Genomic DNA, 18,096 nt, shown 5'->3' on the forward strand with positions numbered 1-18,096 from the left:
AACAGCTGTATGTTGTATCCAGGAAGGCTAGCTGAAGCCATTTGGTTTCTATATCAATACCAAAGATTTCTCCATAAATTTACTCTTGAGCTTACAAAATATTAAGATTTTAAAATAATCAACAATATCTCATGTCAGTAACTTAAAAACAGCAATTAAACAAATTAAAATATCAAAGGCAATCATCAAAAAGTTATCAATAAGGCATCAATAAAAGTAGCAGTACATTTTCTTAAAACTTCAGGAGCACTCTTGAAGCCAGTACTGGAGACTCCATATGCCCCTGTACAATGCATTTCATTTAGTGCGCGTGAGTGTACTATCGAAAGTAGGGTTGGTTTTCCTGGTTAAGACTAGAATACACTACCCCAATGCACTACATTGGCAATAATAAAATACTAAAATCAGATTGTATTTTGAATATTCCCTTCCATATACAAAATCAATGTGATCACAACTGTGGACAGACTCTTTCTCCCTCTCTTTTGTTTCCAGCATTCAACATCTAGAAGCCGTAATATTTCCATCATTCCATTTTGTTCATCAGTAGCATGTTGACTATGGTTATTTTTTATTTTAATTGCTCCATGGATGGTTGTATGAAGTTATGTTTAAATCTATTTGCATTTGCTTTCATTTTTGTAAGTTGCCTCAAAAGCCACAAGGTGTAGGATATGCATTTTCAAATAAATTTTTAGTCCTCAGTCCCTCTCCCTTTTTTTTTTTTATTCCCAGGTAAGGTAAGGTAAGGTAAGGTAAGGTAAGGTAAGGTAAGGTAAGGTAAGGTAAGGTAAGGTAAGGTAAGGTAAGGTAAAGGTAGTCCCCTGTGAAAGTACCAAGTCATTACTGACCAATGGGGGGACATCACATCACAATGTTTTCTTGGCAGACTTTTGTTATGGGGATGGTTTGCCATTGCCTTCCCCAGTCATCTACACTTTATTTCTCATTGCCTACCAGCCATCTACACTTTACTCCCAGTATTCATAAACGTGAGGTTCAAGGAAACCTTGAGAAATCTGCTTCTGTGTTTATCTCTCATTTATTATATCCCAACACCTGATGGCTATGCCCGTCTTCTGAGTAGTCCTGAAATTTGGAGATAGAAGCATTAAGGCTGGTACTAAATTTAACCCTGATAATGTACCTTCTCCTCACCAATAAAAAAATACACGTACAAAACACAAACTTGCCCTTCTTTACACAGTGAAACAAGATGATTAAATAACACCAAATGGTCAAGTAGTAGGCGGTTTTATATCATGTAGTTAACTGGGCAATTCTCCCTGAAAATGTTTGCACAGCCACCTGCAAGGATTTTTCAGAAAAACTGCAACAAGGATTACGGAATTAAGAATTTATTAGTTAAAGAATAGTACAAGTTCAAACCACACACTCACAAACTTTAAAGTATTTCATAAAATCCTTTTCTTTCAGAAAAGAATGAACTCCTTTAGTTTCAATGAAAGGGAAACAGAGAGGACAAACTACACATGAATTTTTATACAAGCTGGCTGCAGGGACATGCAGCTATAGTACATCTAGACTGTGAGTTCCTGGTGGCAATTCCATTTAGAAGCAATGCAGGATCCCAGTTCAAAGCAGAACCACAGCACAGGAGAGGAGGGAGGAATGCCACCCACTGGAGGCGGGAGATCTCCTCCTCCCATTTCTCATTGCCAGCCATCTCTCCAGTGGCAGACAGGAAAAAAATCAACGTTGATGCTATGATATTACGTTACTTCTGGGAAAAACATGGAAGTGACACTATTCAACTCTAGGAATCACTAGAAATGCAATGGTTTTACCACAGAGTTTTTGGCAATTCCTAGAGTGCACTGATATCAATTCCATTTTTTTTCCTTGGAAGTGATATATGCCATGAGCTGATGGCATTCTCCATGTCCCCACCTACCCCAGGCCCTTACTGGTTTCCAGACAACCCTCAAGGGGGATTTTCAATTAAATTACATTAGTAGACACACAATATTTACCGGAATGTATATTCATATTAAAAAGGTAAAGGTAGTCCCCTGTGCAAGCACCAAGTCATTACTGACCCATGGGGGATGTCGTACCACGACATTTTCTTGGCAGACTTTTTATGGGGTGGTTTGCCATTGCCTTACCCAGTCATCTACACTTTACCCCCAGGAAACTGGGTACCCATTTTACCGACCTCAGAAGGATGGAAGTCTGAGTCAACCTTGAGCCGGCTACCTGAACCCAGCTTCCACCGGGGTCAAACTCAGGTCATGAGCAGAACTTGGGCTGCACTACTGCAGCTTACCACTCTGCGCCACGGGGCTCTTATTTCTACAATAGATGCTCACACATACACACTCCAAAACAAGTATAGTAAAAGAAATTTAAAAGGACATAGTAATGATTCTGCAGTTAAAGAGCACAGAAATAAATTAAAGATAAAAGTCGTAGCTATCATCAGGATCTCAAACTTTCCACTTTCTCCTTTAATATTCCAATATTCTCTTGAATAACTAATTTATAAATAGTTTGACTTCTATGAGCTCTCCTCTCTTCTTGCAAACTAATGTTGTGGAGGGGGCATATTTGGCATTACTTACAGACCAGGTGGTATTGCTTTCTGTCAGCCATCTGGTCTCAGTTTGCTCTTGGTCAGGATCACCAGTGACAAACAATGTAGAAATAACTATTAAATCTGGGTTTTTAACAGAAGTCCAAAAAAGAAATGCAGATACTAAAAAATAGTACAGGAAGAAGATAAAGGATTTCAAAGGATATTTTTATAGACACAGCACTAGAAAAGAATTATCTATTTTGGTTTCTAATAAAATTATTATAAATATAAAGTAGTTTCACAAGCAGCTGCATTGAATTTCTGAATATTAATGCAACAGAAGAAGCAGGGGGAAAGCCATGCTTAAATTAAATGTGCACTATTATCAATGTGACTTTTGAACATCATCAGAAATTCAAATATCATTCTCCTTATCACATGCGAGACTCCCCACCCCCCACCAACACAAGGTTGCTTATTCTGACTCAGATAAGGAAGGGAGAAGGTAAAATAAGCTCCAATATAGGAGTTTTCAATTAATGAATTTCATAGACAGCTGGATCTTGCTAAACACATGACCTAGTGGGCACAACATTTGACATCGAAGTATCTTTATCAAGCTGAAGGAAGTGTATAATATTGTTGTGACAGAAAGAAAGAAACAATTCAGCAATAGAGTAGCCAATGATAGTGTGGCTCCAACAACCAACTGGGGTTGAGGGCTGGCAAGCAGAGAGTTAATTAAAATTAGACAGTTGGGGGTTTGGCAGTTGGAAGTGATCAGTTAGAGATGAGAGTTGATTGAACTGGTTGGTTGGACAGAAAGGAGAAAGGGATCAGAAGGGATCGGATTTCTCATTAAGTCTCCATCACCTCCACAACACCCTCTGGATAGCTGATACTATATAGCATTATGAAGTTGCAGTAGGGGGTCTGTGCTTATCTGTAACAAAGTTAATTAAGACTGCCATGGAAAGAGGTTTTTTTCTCATGCACCATTTAAAAACTGAAACCCCATATCTCCCTTAGCTTGTGTTAGAATATATATGCCATGTTTTTGATCATTTTAAAAAAGAGACAATCATCTTATTTATGTCCAGTTTACCTCCCTTCTCAGTTATCAGCCACAGGCTTAGACGGCTTTAATACCCTAGCCATGAATCCTATCCCAGAATGTTATTCCCTCTGACATCCCAGGCATAGGGGAAAGGTGACAAAGTGACAAAACTGAGGGAAGTGACTGGTGAGATAAAGCTTATTTTTTAAAAAAAAACTTGCCTCAGAAAAACATCATAATTACTTATTTTCAAAACTCGCATTCCACTTTCCTAAATTATGTATTGAAACGTTTTGTTAAAATGTTTGCAAGACAACAGAAAAATCTAACCAAGGACTTAAAAAATCTCTTCTAAAAAGAGATTTTAGATAAGATGAGGTTTTTAAAAAATCATCCTTTTTAGTTGCTTCCAAAAGGAGGTTTTGCTCTTGTCTGACATCCATACTTGATTTGGGGGGGTGGGGGAGAGAGCATCCACCTATTGTCCCCTAACTGTCCACCTTCTTAGGTTTTCCCTGCTGAGAAGCTATTAGTTCATAGAAATAGATCATAACAAGTGGGAACCCACAAGGACTTGTGGGGGATGTCTCATTTTCCCCTCCCCCACCAAGTTCTCTTTCCCTTCCCCCCATAGCCTCTCACCTTTTCCTGCTTCCTTCTGTCCTTCCCACTCACCTTTGTCTGCCCCCCTGCTTCACCTCACCCCACTCCCCACCCCCCACCATCTCTCCTTTATGGCTGAATTGTGTGGTGCTGGCTGAGCTGGACCCAGTTGCACAGTGGGGAACCTGCAAGGACTTGTGGGGGTACTCCACTTTCCCCTATATCCCCTTCTTCACACTGTTTCCTCTTTCCGTCTTCCTGACAGCCTCCATATGCTCAAGTTTCCCTACATCTTTCTCTCCTTCAAACCTACTAAACAATTTACCTTTTATCTGCTCTCTGTTTTCACTTATATTTCTTAAGTAACTTTATTTATATACCGCTTTTCTCCACAAAGCAGCTTACATCATTCACCTTGCCTCCATATTATCCTTGCAACAACCTTAAGAGGCTGGTTAGACTGGGAGTGTGTGACTGGATCAAAGTCACCCAATGAGCTTCCACACCAGGGTGGTGATTTGAACCCGGGTGTCCCTGGCCTCATTAATCTCAGAGGGTGTGGCAACTGGATCCACATAGTGCTGCCAATCAGCTGTGAGGGCATGAGGGCAGGCAAAGGAATGTTGTATCCACAGCTTGGCCAGGAGGAGCCAGTAGAGTGGTAACAGTGAGATGGGAAAATAGAAGGCCACAGCAAAGCTTTCCCAGGGCCGCAGGCTGGCCCAGACCCAGAGGAAGCCTGGCTGGCCTCAAGGGAAGTTGGGACTGCCCAAGGAGCAAGATAGACTAAGATGATGAGATAAAAGGGGACCAGAAGGAGAGGCCAGGGAGGAGCAGGCAGGACAGCTCCAGGCTGCATAGGAGACACTAGTTGGAAGGAAGGCCATTCAGCTGACTACAACCCTTTTTCCGTTCTGATGCCTCATGGGACCCCTGAGGGGGGAAAGAAATGCAAGGCAATCTTTTGAGGATGGAAAGGGGCAACCCTGTATCCTTCTCAGATCATAGGGTGGACAAATTATGGCCTCACACCTGGCCAGCAACCTGGCACCCGCACCACCCTATCATGCCCATTAAAGTGTGGAAGGAAGGAAAGCCTCTATATCAGTTACATTATCTCCTCTCCCTTAAACCAGACAATAAGATAAAAATAATAATGGTGGTGGTAGAGAGTGTACTCAAGTCAGAGTTGGCTTATGGCAACCCCTGCTGGGGTTTTCATGGCAAGAGACTAACAGAAGTGGTTTGACATTGTCTGCCTCTGCAGCCCTGGTCTTCGTTGGAGGTCTCTCATCCAATTACTAACCAAGGCTGACCCTGCCTAGCTTCTGAGATCTGACAAGATCAGGCTCACTTGGGCTATCCAGGTCAGGGAATAATAATCTGCACTTATATACACCACTCTTCTAGACAGATTATTGCCCCACTCAGAGCAGCGAACAAAGTCAGTGTTGTTGTTATCCTCACAATACCACTGGGGAGCTGAGGCTGAGAGGAGTGGCTTACCCAAGGCCACCAGCTGAGCTCATGACCATAGTGCAATTCAAACCAGCAAAGTGCTGATTCACAACCACTTAACCACTATGCTATTGCAAGAGATACAAATATTAGCTAAAGAGCTGTGTGACATCTGTATATGGGTGACACTATACTCCAGGCTCCCTACAGTCTCTCCCAGTGATTTCATCCAGATACTGAGATGCATGGGGGATAAAAAGGACCCTTTCAGAACCATATAGGCCAACAGCCAAGGTAAAAATAATAACATTCCTCAGCAATATCCTCTAGCATCCACCCTCCAAGAAATATCAAAACACAGCACAGTACCACCTAGGTCCATACTGACAAAATAGTCCAGAGGGATACTGTGACCAATAGGATCAAACATCACGGAGAGATCCAGGAGAACAAACAGGCACACACTCCCACAGTACATAGACCAGAGTAGATCTCAACTAACAGGGTGACCAAGGCAGTTTCCATTCCATACCCAGGTCAGATTACAGATTGAAAAGAATTCAGATAATCAGATTCATCCAAGCACACTTGGAGATGATGGCTTCATTCAGTTGGAAACAGGTTGATAGTTGTTCAAAATGGCTACATCAAGACATGGCTTTTTACCAATGGTCCCAGTACTGCCTCTTAAGGTCAGCGTGAGAATACTTCCAACATGGAAGCCTTGTTTTAAATAGACACAGGTTTCACAGGTTTCCCCAGTTACAAAGAGCGCAGATCCACAGAGCATACGGGGAAGTGCCTCACTTCTTCAAGTATCTTTTCCACAACTTCAGGCTGCAACAAATTAAAGATAACCATATGAACCAGAAAAGAGCAAGAGTACCTATAAGACTAACAAAACTTGTGGTAGGCTACGAGCTTTCATGAGTCACAGCTTACTTCTTGAGATACTGAAAGTTCATACCCTACCACAAGTTTTGTTAGTCTTATAGGTGCTACTGGACTCTTGCTCTTTTCTGCTGCTACAGACAAACTAACATGGCTACCCGTCTTGATCTATCTCCATATGAACCTGACAAACAGAACTCTCGGGAACGTGCCATGTGACTATTCCTGATATGGAGCCAAAGTCAGGCAAGTGCAAGCAATTTTATATGAAAAGTACTGACAAAGCTGATTATGATGAAGTATAAAGGATTCTACCAACTCCTCTTGCAAACCCAGAATAGCTCCCTCATTTCCATAAAAGAGCACAGTTGGCACTGTACAGATACTGCAGGGGCCAACAGATGTTCAAACTGTCAAGTGTTTGAATCTGATATCTTCCTAGAAGTAACATCATTGTCCATCCTCAGCAGTTCTAGAGCCTCTGAGGTCACAGAACCTAATAAACCCTTCTTCTTCTGATGGAATGGATGCCTCTGTCGGGAAATTGCTCCAGCAGCCCATGTTCTTGCATGTATTTCTGGTACACATTCTGAGCTTGGGGGCGGAGTATGCAAGGCACTGCTTTTCTCAGCCACTTACCACCAGGAAATGGGATACTGCCCAAGAATCCTCTAAAAGGAGGCTGGAAGGATCTCCTGTTTCTTAAAAGGAAAGGCATAGGAAGTAGTAGTAATAATAATAACATTCGATTTCTATACTGCCCTTCAGGATGACTCAACACCCACTCAGAGCGATTTACAAAGTATGTCATTATTATCTCCACAACAAAACACCCCGTGAGGTGGGTGGGGCTGAGAGAGCTAGAAACTGTGACTGACGCAAGGTCAACCCAGCTGGCTTCAAGAGGAGGAGTGAGGAATCAAACCCGGTTCTTCAGATTAGAGTCCTGCACTCTTAACCACTACACTAAACTGGCTAGAAGCTTATTCTCTCACTCTTTTTGACCCACCCAGCAAGCACCATGAAATGAAGGAAGGAGCTAGGCTGATCAGGACAAAAGCAAAAAATGATGTACAGCTTATTACCTGGCAGATATCACTCCAAGCAAGAAGCCACCTTTCATTTCTTGTTTGGCAGGACATCTTCCAAGTGAAAACTGGCTCTTTGATAGGCCAGTGAAGGAAGATGTGAGATGGAGAAAACAAAACCACATACTGGCAATGGGCAGTACACTGACAGTGGGCCACCTCTTCATGTACATTTTGCAAAGCCCTTTTTTTCCTTTGCCTGCTTGACACAATTAGGTAATAAGAGTTGGCAGCACATAGGGGAGGGGCAGAAACAACTGAACTATTCACTAAATTTGGAGGCAACTACTTGGTTTACCAATTCTGAATCAAGCCTAGTGGGTTGTCCTATCAGAAGTTGTGTATGTTCTTGTGCCCTCAAGGATACATACTTCTTTGAATCCAGGGCCGGCACGCCCATTGAGGCCAGGTAGGCGGTGCCCTCAGGTGTGGGGTGCCGGAGGGAGAGCCGGAGGAGACGCAGGGGGCGGGAGCTGCAGCCTCCTATCCCTCCCACCCCACGCCGCCGCCACTACCAGCACACGCCCCTGGCCGGGCGCAGCCGCTGTGGGGCAGGCAACCAAGCGGGAGAGCTTGGAGGCCACCCGTGCACCGTCACAGCCGCCCACTGCAGTGATCGGGCCGCTGGTGGCAGCACGCGCTCCCATGATGACGCAATGCATGACATCATCACACAGGCCAGTGTGCGCGCACTTGCGTGCGTGCAGGGGGGGCATCCGGCCAGCCAGCCACAAGCACTGAAAACCCTTGCGCCGCCCATTTGTATCCTGTCTCTTAGCCAAAGTCTGTTTCTACCAATTATGTCCACCTGAATGTGTAATCTACTCTAAATGAACTTTTTCTCTTGTTCTGTGGATGTGACACAGTTGTAGTCCAGATTATGTTAGGTGGATCAGTGGTAGCCTGATATTGTAAATGGATGGCAGGGTATTTATAAAGACCTTAAATGAATAGTGTTCTCTGGACTGTAGGCAAAGACCCAGCTCAGGAAGCCTTTTTTCCTTTTCAATAGTTGGCAACCTAAAAATGGAGCTTGTTATGTACATATGGTATTGGGTCAAAAGCGGCTATACCTCAAGAATTTCTGCACTGTTAACAGTTTGTGGTACAATTTTTAATCTATAATTAAAGCCATAATGGATTGGTTATAATCTGCAAAGGTAGAGAACATAAATTCCAGCTTGCTCTTACTGAAAATATATTTCTCCTCTTAAAATTCTTGGTGGGATTGAAAAATAATGGGAAAGACTTCCAGCAAATCCAGAGAACTGATTAGAACTATGCTTCCCACTCTCTGAGTAGACAATGGAAACCCACTGGGATTGGCGGTTCAGGAACAGTCGTGAAGTCGCCTACAAATTATCAGGGTTTTTTTAAAAAAACAGGGTGTCATTCAGAAAAGCAGGAAATGTTTCAGTGCACATGTTTTTATTCCTCTGAAGCACCTACACCTGTAGTTATATATGAGCTATAAAAATGTAACCACCAGATATATCTATCATACTGCTTCATTGTAATTTAATTTTGATCATGTCCAAAGCACACATGAAATCCTGAAATGGTACACCTGGTTTCTAAGTAAAATGGATGAAACAAGTTATACATTATGAGAACCAGGGTTTTTTTCTGGGAAAAGAGGTGGTGGAACTCAGTGGGTTGCCAGCACAGAGAAGGAAGGTTGTGCCCCTGGTACCACATGTGCACACACAAAGTGCACGCATGCTCCCAGGGCCAATAGCGTCACTTTCGGTCAGCTAGAACAAGGGGGGAGGTTTTAAAAGTTTAAATCACCCTCTGCAAAAATGATCACGGCTGGTGGCCCCGCTCCCTGATCTCCAGACAGAAGGGAGTTTAGATTGCCCTCCAGCGATGCAGAGTGCAATCTAAACTCCCCTCTGTCTGGAGATCAGGGGGCGGGGCCACCAGCCATGTGTCCATTTTCAAGAGGTGCTGGAACTCCGTTCCATCATGTTCCAGCTGAAAAAAAGCCCTGATGAGAACCTTAACATGGAGTTCCAAAAAGCCAGAAATATTTAGATACCATTATTTATACCATATAAATACCACTGGAGATTCACATCTCTAGCATTCACATCTCCAGTATTGCACAATTTTTTGCAATGCAATGTTACACACACATACAAAAAAAACCCATTGCAGCCTGCATAAGAACCAGCTTTCCCGTACATTATTATTACCAATGACAGTATGATTGAAAACCTTAACTTTCTCATACATATTTTAAAAAATATATACAAAGTGCACAAAAATGTTCTGACAGGAAGAGATGACATAAAATGTGTGCCAGAAAAAGAAAAACCCTGCCAGAAAACACTCATTAAATAAAGTGCTGTTGCCTTTTGATTTTAAAGTAACTCCTGTGCTTTGACTCCTAGGTGGATCTACTGTTCCCACCAAAGGGAGGAATGAGCTCTTGCTTCAGTATCAGGTACCATCACCATAGCAACTCTCTGCAATAAGTAACATCTGTTACACGTTACTCCTAGATTATACTTCCTTCTAGATTCTGCAACCTGACCAGGATGATCCATGTTGCTGTAATTTCCAGGCTGGACTTCTATAATGCACCCTACATGTGGCTGCTCTTGAAAATAACCTGGAAATTAGAACTCAAATGCAGCCACCCACTTGCTAGAAGAAGTTCAATGATACACACAAACATACAGTTTCTAGCTTCCAGGTTCAGTTCAAGGTGCTTCATAACTTAGGACCAACATACCTGAAGGACTAATTGTTTTTTCCCCACATGAGCATATGTATCAATACACATCTGCTCATCAAACATTGCTTGGAATGCTTATGCTTATTCCATGGCAGCTCCTATCATACATATCATCACAATGCACTTATTAGTTATACTATCACTGGGCTTCCAAGACAGTTCTGTCCTGCAAGGTCTTGTAGTAAATTTGAATTTGACTACTCTGGCTGTTCTTACTGATGCTATTTATTTCCAGGGCTTTTTTTCAGCTGGAACATGGTGGAATGGAGTTCCGGAACCTCTTGACAATGGTCTCATGGCTGGTGGCCCCGCCCCCTGATCTCCAGACAGAGGGGAGCTTAGATTGCCCTCTGCGCCAGTGGCACGGAGGGCAATCTAAACTCCCCTCTGTCTGGAGATCAGGCAGCGGGGCCACCGGCCATGTGACCATTTTCTCTAAGGGTGATTTAAACTTTTAAAAACTCCCCCCTTGTTCCAGCTGACCCAAAGTGACATTATTGTGTGGGTCCATCACTGAGTTCCACCACCTCTTTTTCCAGAAAAAAGCCCTGTTTATTTCTTTGTAATTCTATGTTCTTGGTGGTTTTCTCTGTTGACCAGTGTATGCCACTCTGAGCTTTGGAAAGACAGGTTATCAGATTTAAAATAATCAGTCTTATTTATGGTTTCTTTATATATGATAAACAGCTGATATCTCCCAATCCAAGATGCTTTAATGTGATTATCTTTGTAACTTCTGCATGTTTATGGTTTAATACCTACTTTCTCAATTTTCTGTCCCTCTCTTTAAGGGAACAAGGTCAGGAAAACTTGAAACTCGCTTGAAACACTATAACCTGGAAAATAGACACCCTGTTTTTTTCATAGACATGCCTTCAAATCTACTCATGGAATATAACAGCCTGCATTCACTAGCCATAACATAAACCAGCTTCCTCATCCTGGTTAAACTAAGGCTGAATGACAATTACACAATGTTAATTGGAAAAATTAGGTGCTCCAAAAAATGTTTTTAAAAGCAATGTATCATCATTAGAGGTAAGCATGGACTGGAAAAACCCCATGGACTGCCAACCCGCGGTCCGTCGATTTTCACGGACCACGGACCACAAACTTTTCATGGACCAGCCCCATTCATGGACCAGTTCGTCAGTCCATGGTCTATCACTTCCCTAACTCCGCCCCCTTCACACCCAGATTGCCCAAACTCACAGAGAATCTTCAGAAGCCTCTCCTCCAGCCACCCTCAAAGTTTGGTCAAGATGGCATTTCGTACGTCCAAGTTACAGACCCCCAAAGTGGTCATCCTCAGGAAACTTCCAGTAGATACTGGAGTCGCAAATGCCAATTGACATGCATTAACTAGCAACACCAAAAAGTTGCAATGAGGCAAAATCAAACAGGAAAGGGTGGAGGAAGAGGCCCTTCACTCACCACACAGACACTTTGCCAGCCATTGCCTAGGAAATCAATTCTTGCTCTTTGCTTGCATAGAGAGGAATGGGAGCTCTCTGGTTGGCAGGCAGAGCTGCCTATCAAGATTTTGAGGGCTAAGATTAGCTGCAGAAAGTCCACTCCTCTGTTGCAGAATGGGAGCTCTCTGGTTGGCAGGCAGAGCTACCTATCAAGGTATGAGGGCTAAGACTGGCTGCAGAACATCCACCCCTCCATTGCTTAGGGAATTCATTCTTGCTCCTTGCTCTACAGAGCAGAATGGGAGCTCTCTGCTTGGCAGGCATAGCTGCCTATCAAGTTTTTAAGGGCTGCAAAAGGTCTGCAGACATCCACTCCATTGCATAGGGAATTGATAGATCAGCGCCAGGAAGTCTGCACTCACAGACCACGGACCAACAGACCAGCCCAAATGGACCAGAATTAATGAAAAAGGTGAGTCCCACAAACGACATGTTCACGAACCACAAACCGAGCCAGCCTGTGCAAAATGTTGGTCCATTTTCCAGACTGTGCCCACTTCTAATCATCATACATAAACATAAAACAAGAAAAGGAGGAACTGTGATTCAGTGGAAAAGCTCGTTGTATTTGTATGTAGAAGCTCCAAAGTTCGTTCCTGGTACCTCCAGTTGAAGACTCTTAGGTGGTAGCTGTTGTTGGGGGGGGGGATCCCATGACTGAAACTCTGAAGATCCGGTCAGAGTAAAGTATACTGAGCCAAACTGACCAAGGTCTGTGCGGCAATATAATGTAGCTTCATATGTACATAAGAACATTAAAAGTGTAGACAATTGGTATGTCAAGTATTGAACAAAATTAAGACAGAACTTGATATTTACATATAAGTCCGTAACTTTTAAAAACAGATAGCAGCAGTTTAAGGGGACATGAACAGTGTTGGGGAGGGGCTGTTGAATTCTTTCCATTCATACCTTTTCCCTAAAAAAACTACCACTTGGGGAAAATTTACAGGTTCTCATCAATTTTCCTCAGTGAGGGTAAAAATAGTTTGAGGGATAGCAATTTTCACTAGGTAAAAGGGTGTGCAGGAAAAGTGTGAAAATAGTTCCTCTCTCCTGCGCCAGTGTGCCCTATTAAAACAAGCTCCTGTGGCTGCAGCCTATTAAAAAGAATAGAAAAACATTTACACATCTATACATAAGTGTAGTTCCACCCTTAGATAAATCAGGGCAGATGCAACTAACCGTCATTATTCAGGAGCAAGTGTGGGGGGGGGATGCTGGGCAGCTACACCTTTTGGCAGCTCTTAATTGACCTGCATCCATGGCTCCTCCCCACCTTTTGGTTGCTGGCTACGGGACACTGTGAAGATAGAGACAAGAGACTTCTCTATGGTCATTGACAGTCCTTTAAAGGCTGTCTGTTTGCCAGCACATTAATTTTAAATCACCTCTACTTCTTTGGATAATGCTATGCCCTTCCATTCCAATACAAGTGGCTTTAATCTGAAACCTGATAGAGAGAAGTGTCTGACATTAATGATATGCATGAATACAGGAATCACAAATCATACTCTTATATTTGCACATTTTCATTACCATCTGAAACCTTTCAAACTCTGAAAGGAACTCTAATCATCTTTTAACCAAATCCCCTAGCAAGGGGACTGATTTCACATCAGGACTGTTCCCCTGAAAACAAAGGGAAAGTTGTTTGATTTCTGAGATCCCTTTAAAATTTGCATTCTAGTACATACCTGCTTATGTTCTCCATGACTAGTTGATGTAGCTTTATTTTCAAGTATGGATTTTTTAAGCTTATATAATCAAAGACCTATAGAGGTATTTAAACAGTGCTAATAGCTAAACTTTACTACAAGACGAGAAGAAATGGGGAGAGATGAGTGTCTCTGAGGAAAGAGTTCCAGAGTTTTGGTGCCCCAACTGAGAAGGCCCTCTCCTGGCTGCCATTATTCTCTATGAGGGACTTTTTTGGTGGGAGAAGTAGAGTGTCTGTTTTTCAACCAAAATTGTAGAGGAGCTAGTGCTACCTGTTCACTATAGACCTCCCAAGTGTCAAGTTTCAAGCAAACTGGACCAATTCTAGGGGACCTTGATCAAAGAAAAAAAAAGGACTCCAACAAAGGAAGGACGGAAGCTTGTCTCCAAAGGTGATTATTGTGGCTTGTGGCTTGTCTCCAAAGGTGATTATTTGGAAGGGTTCTGTGCTCCTCTGTTGCAAGGATCCAGTTGGAAGGGAGAAACACTATTGTTCAGGAAATCAATGAATCAAAGACAAACACAAGAGTGTGGTGCAGCCAGCTAGCAGCATCAGAAAATGAAAAACAACACAGATGGTCCGGGGGGAGGGGCGTAACACCTAAGAATTCCAGCTTTGTTTTACCTTTCCAGAAAATCACTGTAGGAACCCAAACCACTGACTTCCGTTTATATCTTCAGCTCAGGAATTTTATAATGCACTTCCCTATTTGTTATTGCTATTTATTAAATGTCACATTTTCAAACTGTTTATATTAGTAGCCACCGAGGTGTAAATGTTATGAGTCCTCAAATATTCAAATTTCTGAATTCTTCAGCTCCACAGTAGTAAGCTGGAGAAAATTTAAAGCCAACAGAGCTCTAAAAGTTTAGTAAAAGGTAATATTCACTCTACTTAAAGGAATCTGCCCTCACTAGCCATCCATGATCTATATCCCAAATCCATGATCTATATCTATATGCCAATTCTGATGTTGATTATATAATAAATAAGCCCATTTCAAAGCAATTACTTAAATCTTTGTATTTAAGGAGGGGAGGGGGATTGGGCTGGATCCAACCAGCTTTCCTACTGACAAAAAAGCAAGGGGGATTTCCCACCTCCTTTGACCACTTAAAAAAACTATGTTGGGGATCATGGGACCTGCATGGAGAAAAGACATGTGGGACAGGAACTGAGCAAGACTGAAAGCATTTTGTTCCCCTACTTTAGATATTTAAAGGATTCTGTCTCTTTATGGCTTGAGGGGTTTTTTTGTCAGCATCACCTTGGGTCATGCTGATCTTTTTCAATATACGTTTTCTCCCCACATCAGGACTGCACATAACACTTGAGTGTTTTCATTCCGGAAACATTAACACCTCTACTGAAGATTAAATGTTGGTATTTTTATTTTTATCATCTGACTCTCAGTGGACCACTGACTCATCAGGCCAGCAATGAGGGGGGAAATCCTCATTTCTTGTGAGCAGCAGGAAAAGAACATTCTTTAAAATAGTACCTGGTAGATAGGAAGAAAAAAAACTGTCTTACTCAGAGTACTACATACTTCCGTGGTGACTTTTAATGATTGTATGTAAATACCCTATAGAATATTTTTAACCCAATTTGCTCCACTTCATTGTAAAATTTCCACAGTGGTGTGAATAAAAAGAGGAAGCCAGCCAAATCTCAATTCGGGCTTTCTGAAATGTGACCAGAGTCAGGAATGGTAGATATAAACAACATAGTTAGCTGTACTGTGCTATATAATCCATTTCCCACAGTCATAAAATTATGGGACAGTAAATTTATAAAGCTAAATGCATCAAGATCTTAAAAATTAAATTAAAAATTAAAGTGTAACTAATGCCATAGGTACTCTAATTTGGTTATAAGAACAAGTAAATGCTTTGCTATATTTGCTATATTTCCAGAATAAAAAGAATATTTTTATTCTCTTTTTTACTTTCTCAGAGAGCCAGTTTGGTGTAGTGGTTAAGAGTGCGGGACTCTAATCTGCAGAACCGGGTTTGATTCCCCACTCCTCTGCTTGAAACCAGCTGGGTGACCTTGGGCTAGTCACAGTTCTCTGGAGTTCTCTCAGCCCCACCCACCTCACAAAGTGTTTTGTTTGGGGATAATAATAGTGTACTTCATAATCCGCTCTGAGTGGGTGTTAAGTCATCCTGAAGGGTGGTATATAAATTGAATGTTGTTGTTGTCGTCATCGTCGTCGTCGTCGTCATCGTTGTCATCATCATCATCATCAAGGCCAAAATCAGTCTACTGTAGGTGTAGCACTCATGTTCAGATTTCCATAAACTCAACAGAGCCCTGTCTCTGCACATCCCATACATGCAGGATTGTGCAGGTAATAGTAGGAGCCAGTAAGGAGAATGGGAGATCAGTATGACTCTTAGGCATTTCTGTTCAGCTTTCCTTTAGTTTGTCATGCACCCAAGTATCCGTAACTTGTATCAAGGTGAAAAAGGCAAGACTGTTTCTATGACTATGGTGAGTTTCCTCCTCATCTTCAAATGTTCTACTCAATCAAATATATGTAACAGAAACAGCCAACCAACTGTAATTCCTGCTACTGGGAGCCAAGCTACAAGTGACGCCTGACACAGGTTGGACACTTGTCAGCTTCCCTCAAGTTTTGATGGGAAATGTAGGCATCCTGGTCTTGCAGCTGTAATGGAGAGCCAAGCTGTAAAACCAGAACGCCTACATTTCCCATCAAAACTTGAGGTAAGCTGACAAGTGTCCAACCTGTGTAAGGCATCACTTGTAGCTTGGCTCTGGGTCAGTGCTTTCTTTCCAGCTGCTCTCATGATGTGAACTGACACTGGCCACGTGCAACTGCTTGAACATGAAGATTTCTTGTATGGGGGAAAAAAGTGAACTAATCCTTAGCATACATTCTAGTGAGAAGTTATGTCAGACATTAGTAACATATACAAATTGATTCACAGATTACCTGACTTTGTAATTCACTTTGTTGTTTCAGTCGAAGGTTTTCAGGTGTGTCTGCCACGGTAGTAAAGGACTGCTTTGGGTAATGTCTAGAAATTAAAAGAGAAGGAATTAACTGCTTTCACCAACTTCTAACCATCTCGTCTACCTTGTACCTTCTGCATGCCTGCCCTCCAATTACCTACCAACTTCTTGTGATGCTGCCTTTAAATATCCTCATCTATGAAGGTGGACTAAGCTCATGAGCTTACAACCTGGAACCTTTGGTTTTTAGTTTTGCTCTGAGCTCTCCCTTTCAACTCAACAATTACCCGATCTAGATTTTGGCTTGCCTAGTAGTTTTCATCATGGAACTAAACTAGTAGAAATCAGTTCTGAATGGCAAAGGTTGCTTGTATCCCTTACCATACCATACCATACTGTACCATGTCTAAAGTTCAGTTTATGGGAGATATCTATAAGCATGTTAGATGGATGACTCATTTTGATGAAATTATTTCGTGTTTCTGGACCCATGAGTTTTATGCCAAGAACTAACTTGGAAACATTAGGTATTCTACTGGATTGGGACTAAAGAGTGTGCTTAAAGTGTAGACTGTATGCACACTGTGCACAGGGGAAAATGTACAAAACAGAAACAAAGTAAAAAATGAAAACAGAGGAAAGGAAGGACAAAAAAGAAAACTTAATACCCTTGCTATAGGCTTTCAGTTCCAGGACTGATGAGCTCATGTAACTATTGCTGCATCGATTTAGATGAAAACCTATAAAGATGTCCAGGACTTACTTGTACTAGAATGACTGCTTCGTGGAACTGACTGTTAGTTCGGGGGTGGGTGGAAGGTAACATTTTATGGCTGGTGAACACACCATTTAGAGTTCAGTAACTTTGATCACAACCTTATTTTGCATGAGAACGGAGTCAGTGCTAAACTGTACATAAAAAGGCTTCTGACATTACGCTGAGATCCCACCTACCAAAAGGTCAACCCTATTAGCATCGATCATGTCAGCACATTATTCTATGTAAATGGAAAATTTAGGGTGAGCTAGATCTCGGACGAGGGGGGGCTCTACACAAGGAGTCTCCCCCCCGATCCTTGAGGTCCCACCTTGCGACGGGTCGGCTATAATCTCTGCGGCAATTTTGGGGCCAATTCGGCTGGCATAAGACCTACATACCCAAGCTTCGATCGGGGAGGGAAGTCGAGAGGAGAATTTAAGATCGAAACAGCGATTACAACCCGAGAAAGCTGGAGAGAAGGTAAAGATCGCTATCTCTTGAAACGGGACAGATTGACAAAAACAGAGAGGAAAGAAAGTAGATTTTTAAACTGCAACAGACTAGTGAAAAGGAGGTGAAGACTCGGCAGGAGTTGTATTTTAAAAGAGACTAAGTTTAAAGAAGTTATTACAAAAATCGGACTATTGTTTTGAATACCTGTGGTTTTGGAGCTGTGGGAAAAAGACACCATCGCGAGACCTGCTGTGGGAAGACGGGAGACAGGAAGTGCGTAACAACAATAGAGTGGCTGGAGGGAAGCGGCCCTTGCCAAAGGACAGG

General features: G+C 42.2%; 1 protein-coding gene across 2 annotated transcripts in view; it reads right to left on the bottom strand.

The window, feature by feature from the left end:
- LOC129337947 (LIM zinc-binding domain-containing Nebulette) overlaps positions 1-18,096 on the bottom strand; it is a 195,594-nt gene that overhangs the window by 112,580 nt on the left and 64,918 nt on the right. For both annotated transcript variants that reach the window (XM_054991971.1, XM_054991972.1), the window contains one exon: positions 16,537-16,621. In XM_054991971.1, coding sequence (XP_054847946.1) covers positions 16,537-16,621 — 85 coding nt within the window. The remainder of the gene's footprint in view (positions 1-16,536; positions 16,622-18,096) is intronic.

Source organism: Eublepharis macularius, chromosome 11 (genome assembly GCF_028583425.1).
Source record: "Eublepharis macularius isolate TG4126 chromosome 11, MPM_Emac_v1.0, whole genome shotgun sequence".
Taxonomy (NCBI): Eukaryota; Metazoa; Chordata; class Lepidosauria; order Squamata; family Eublepharidae; genus Eublepharis; species Eublepharis macularius.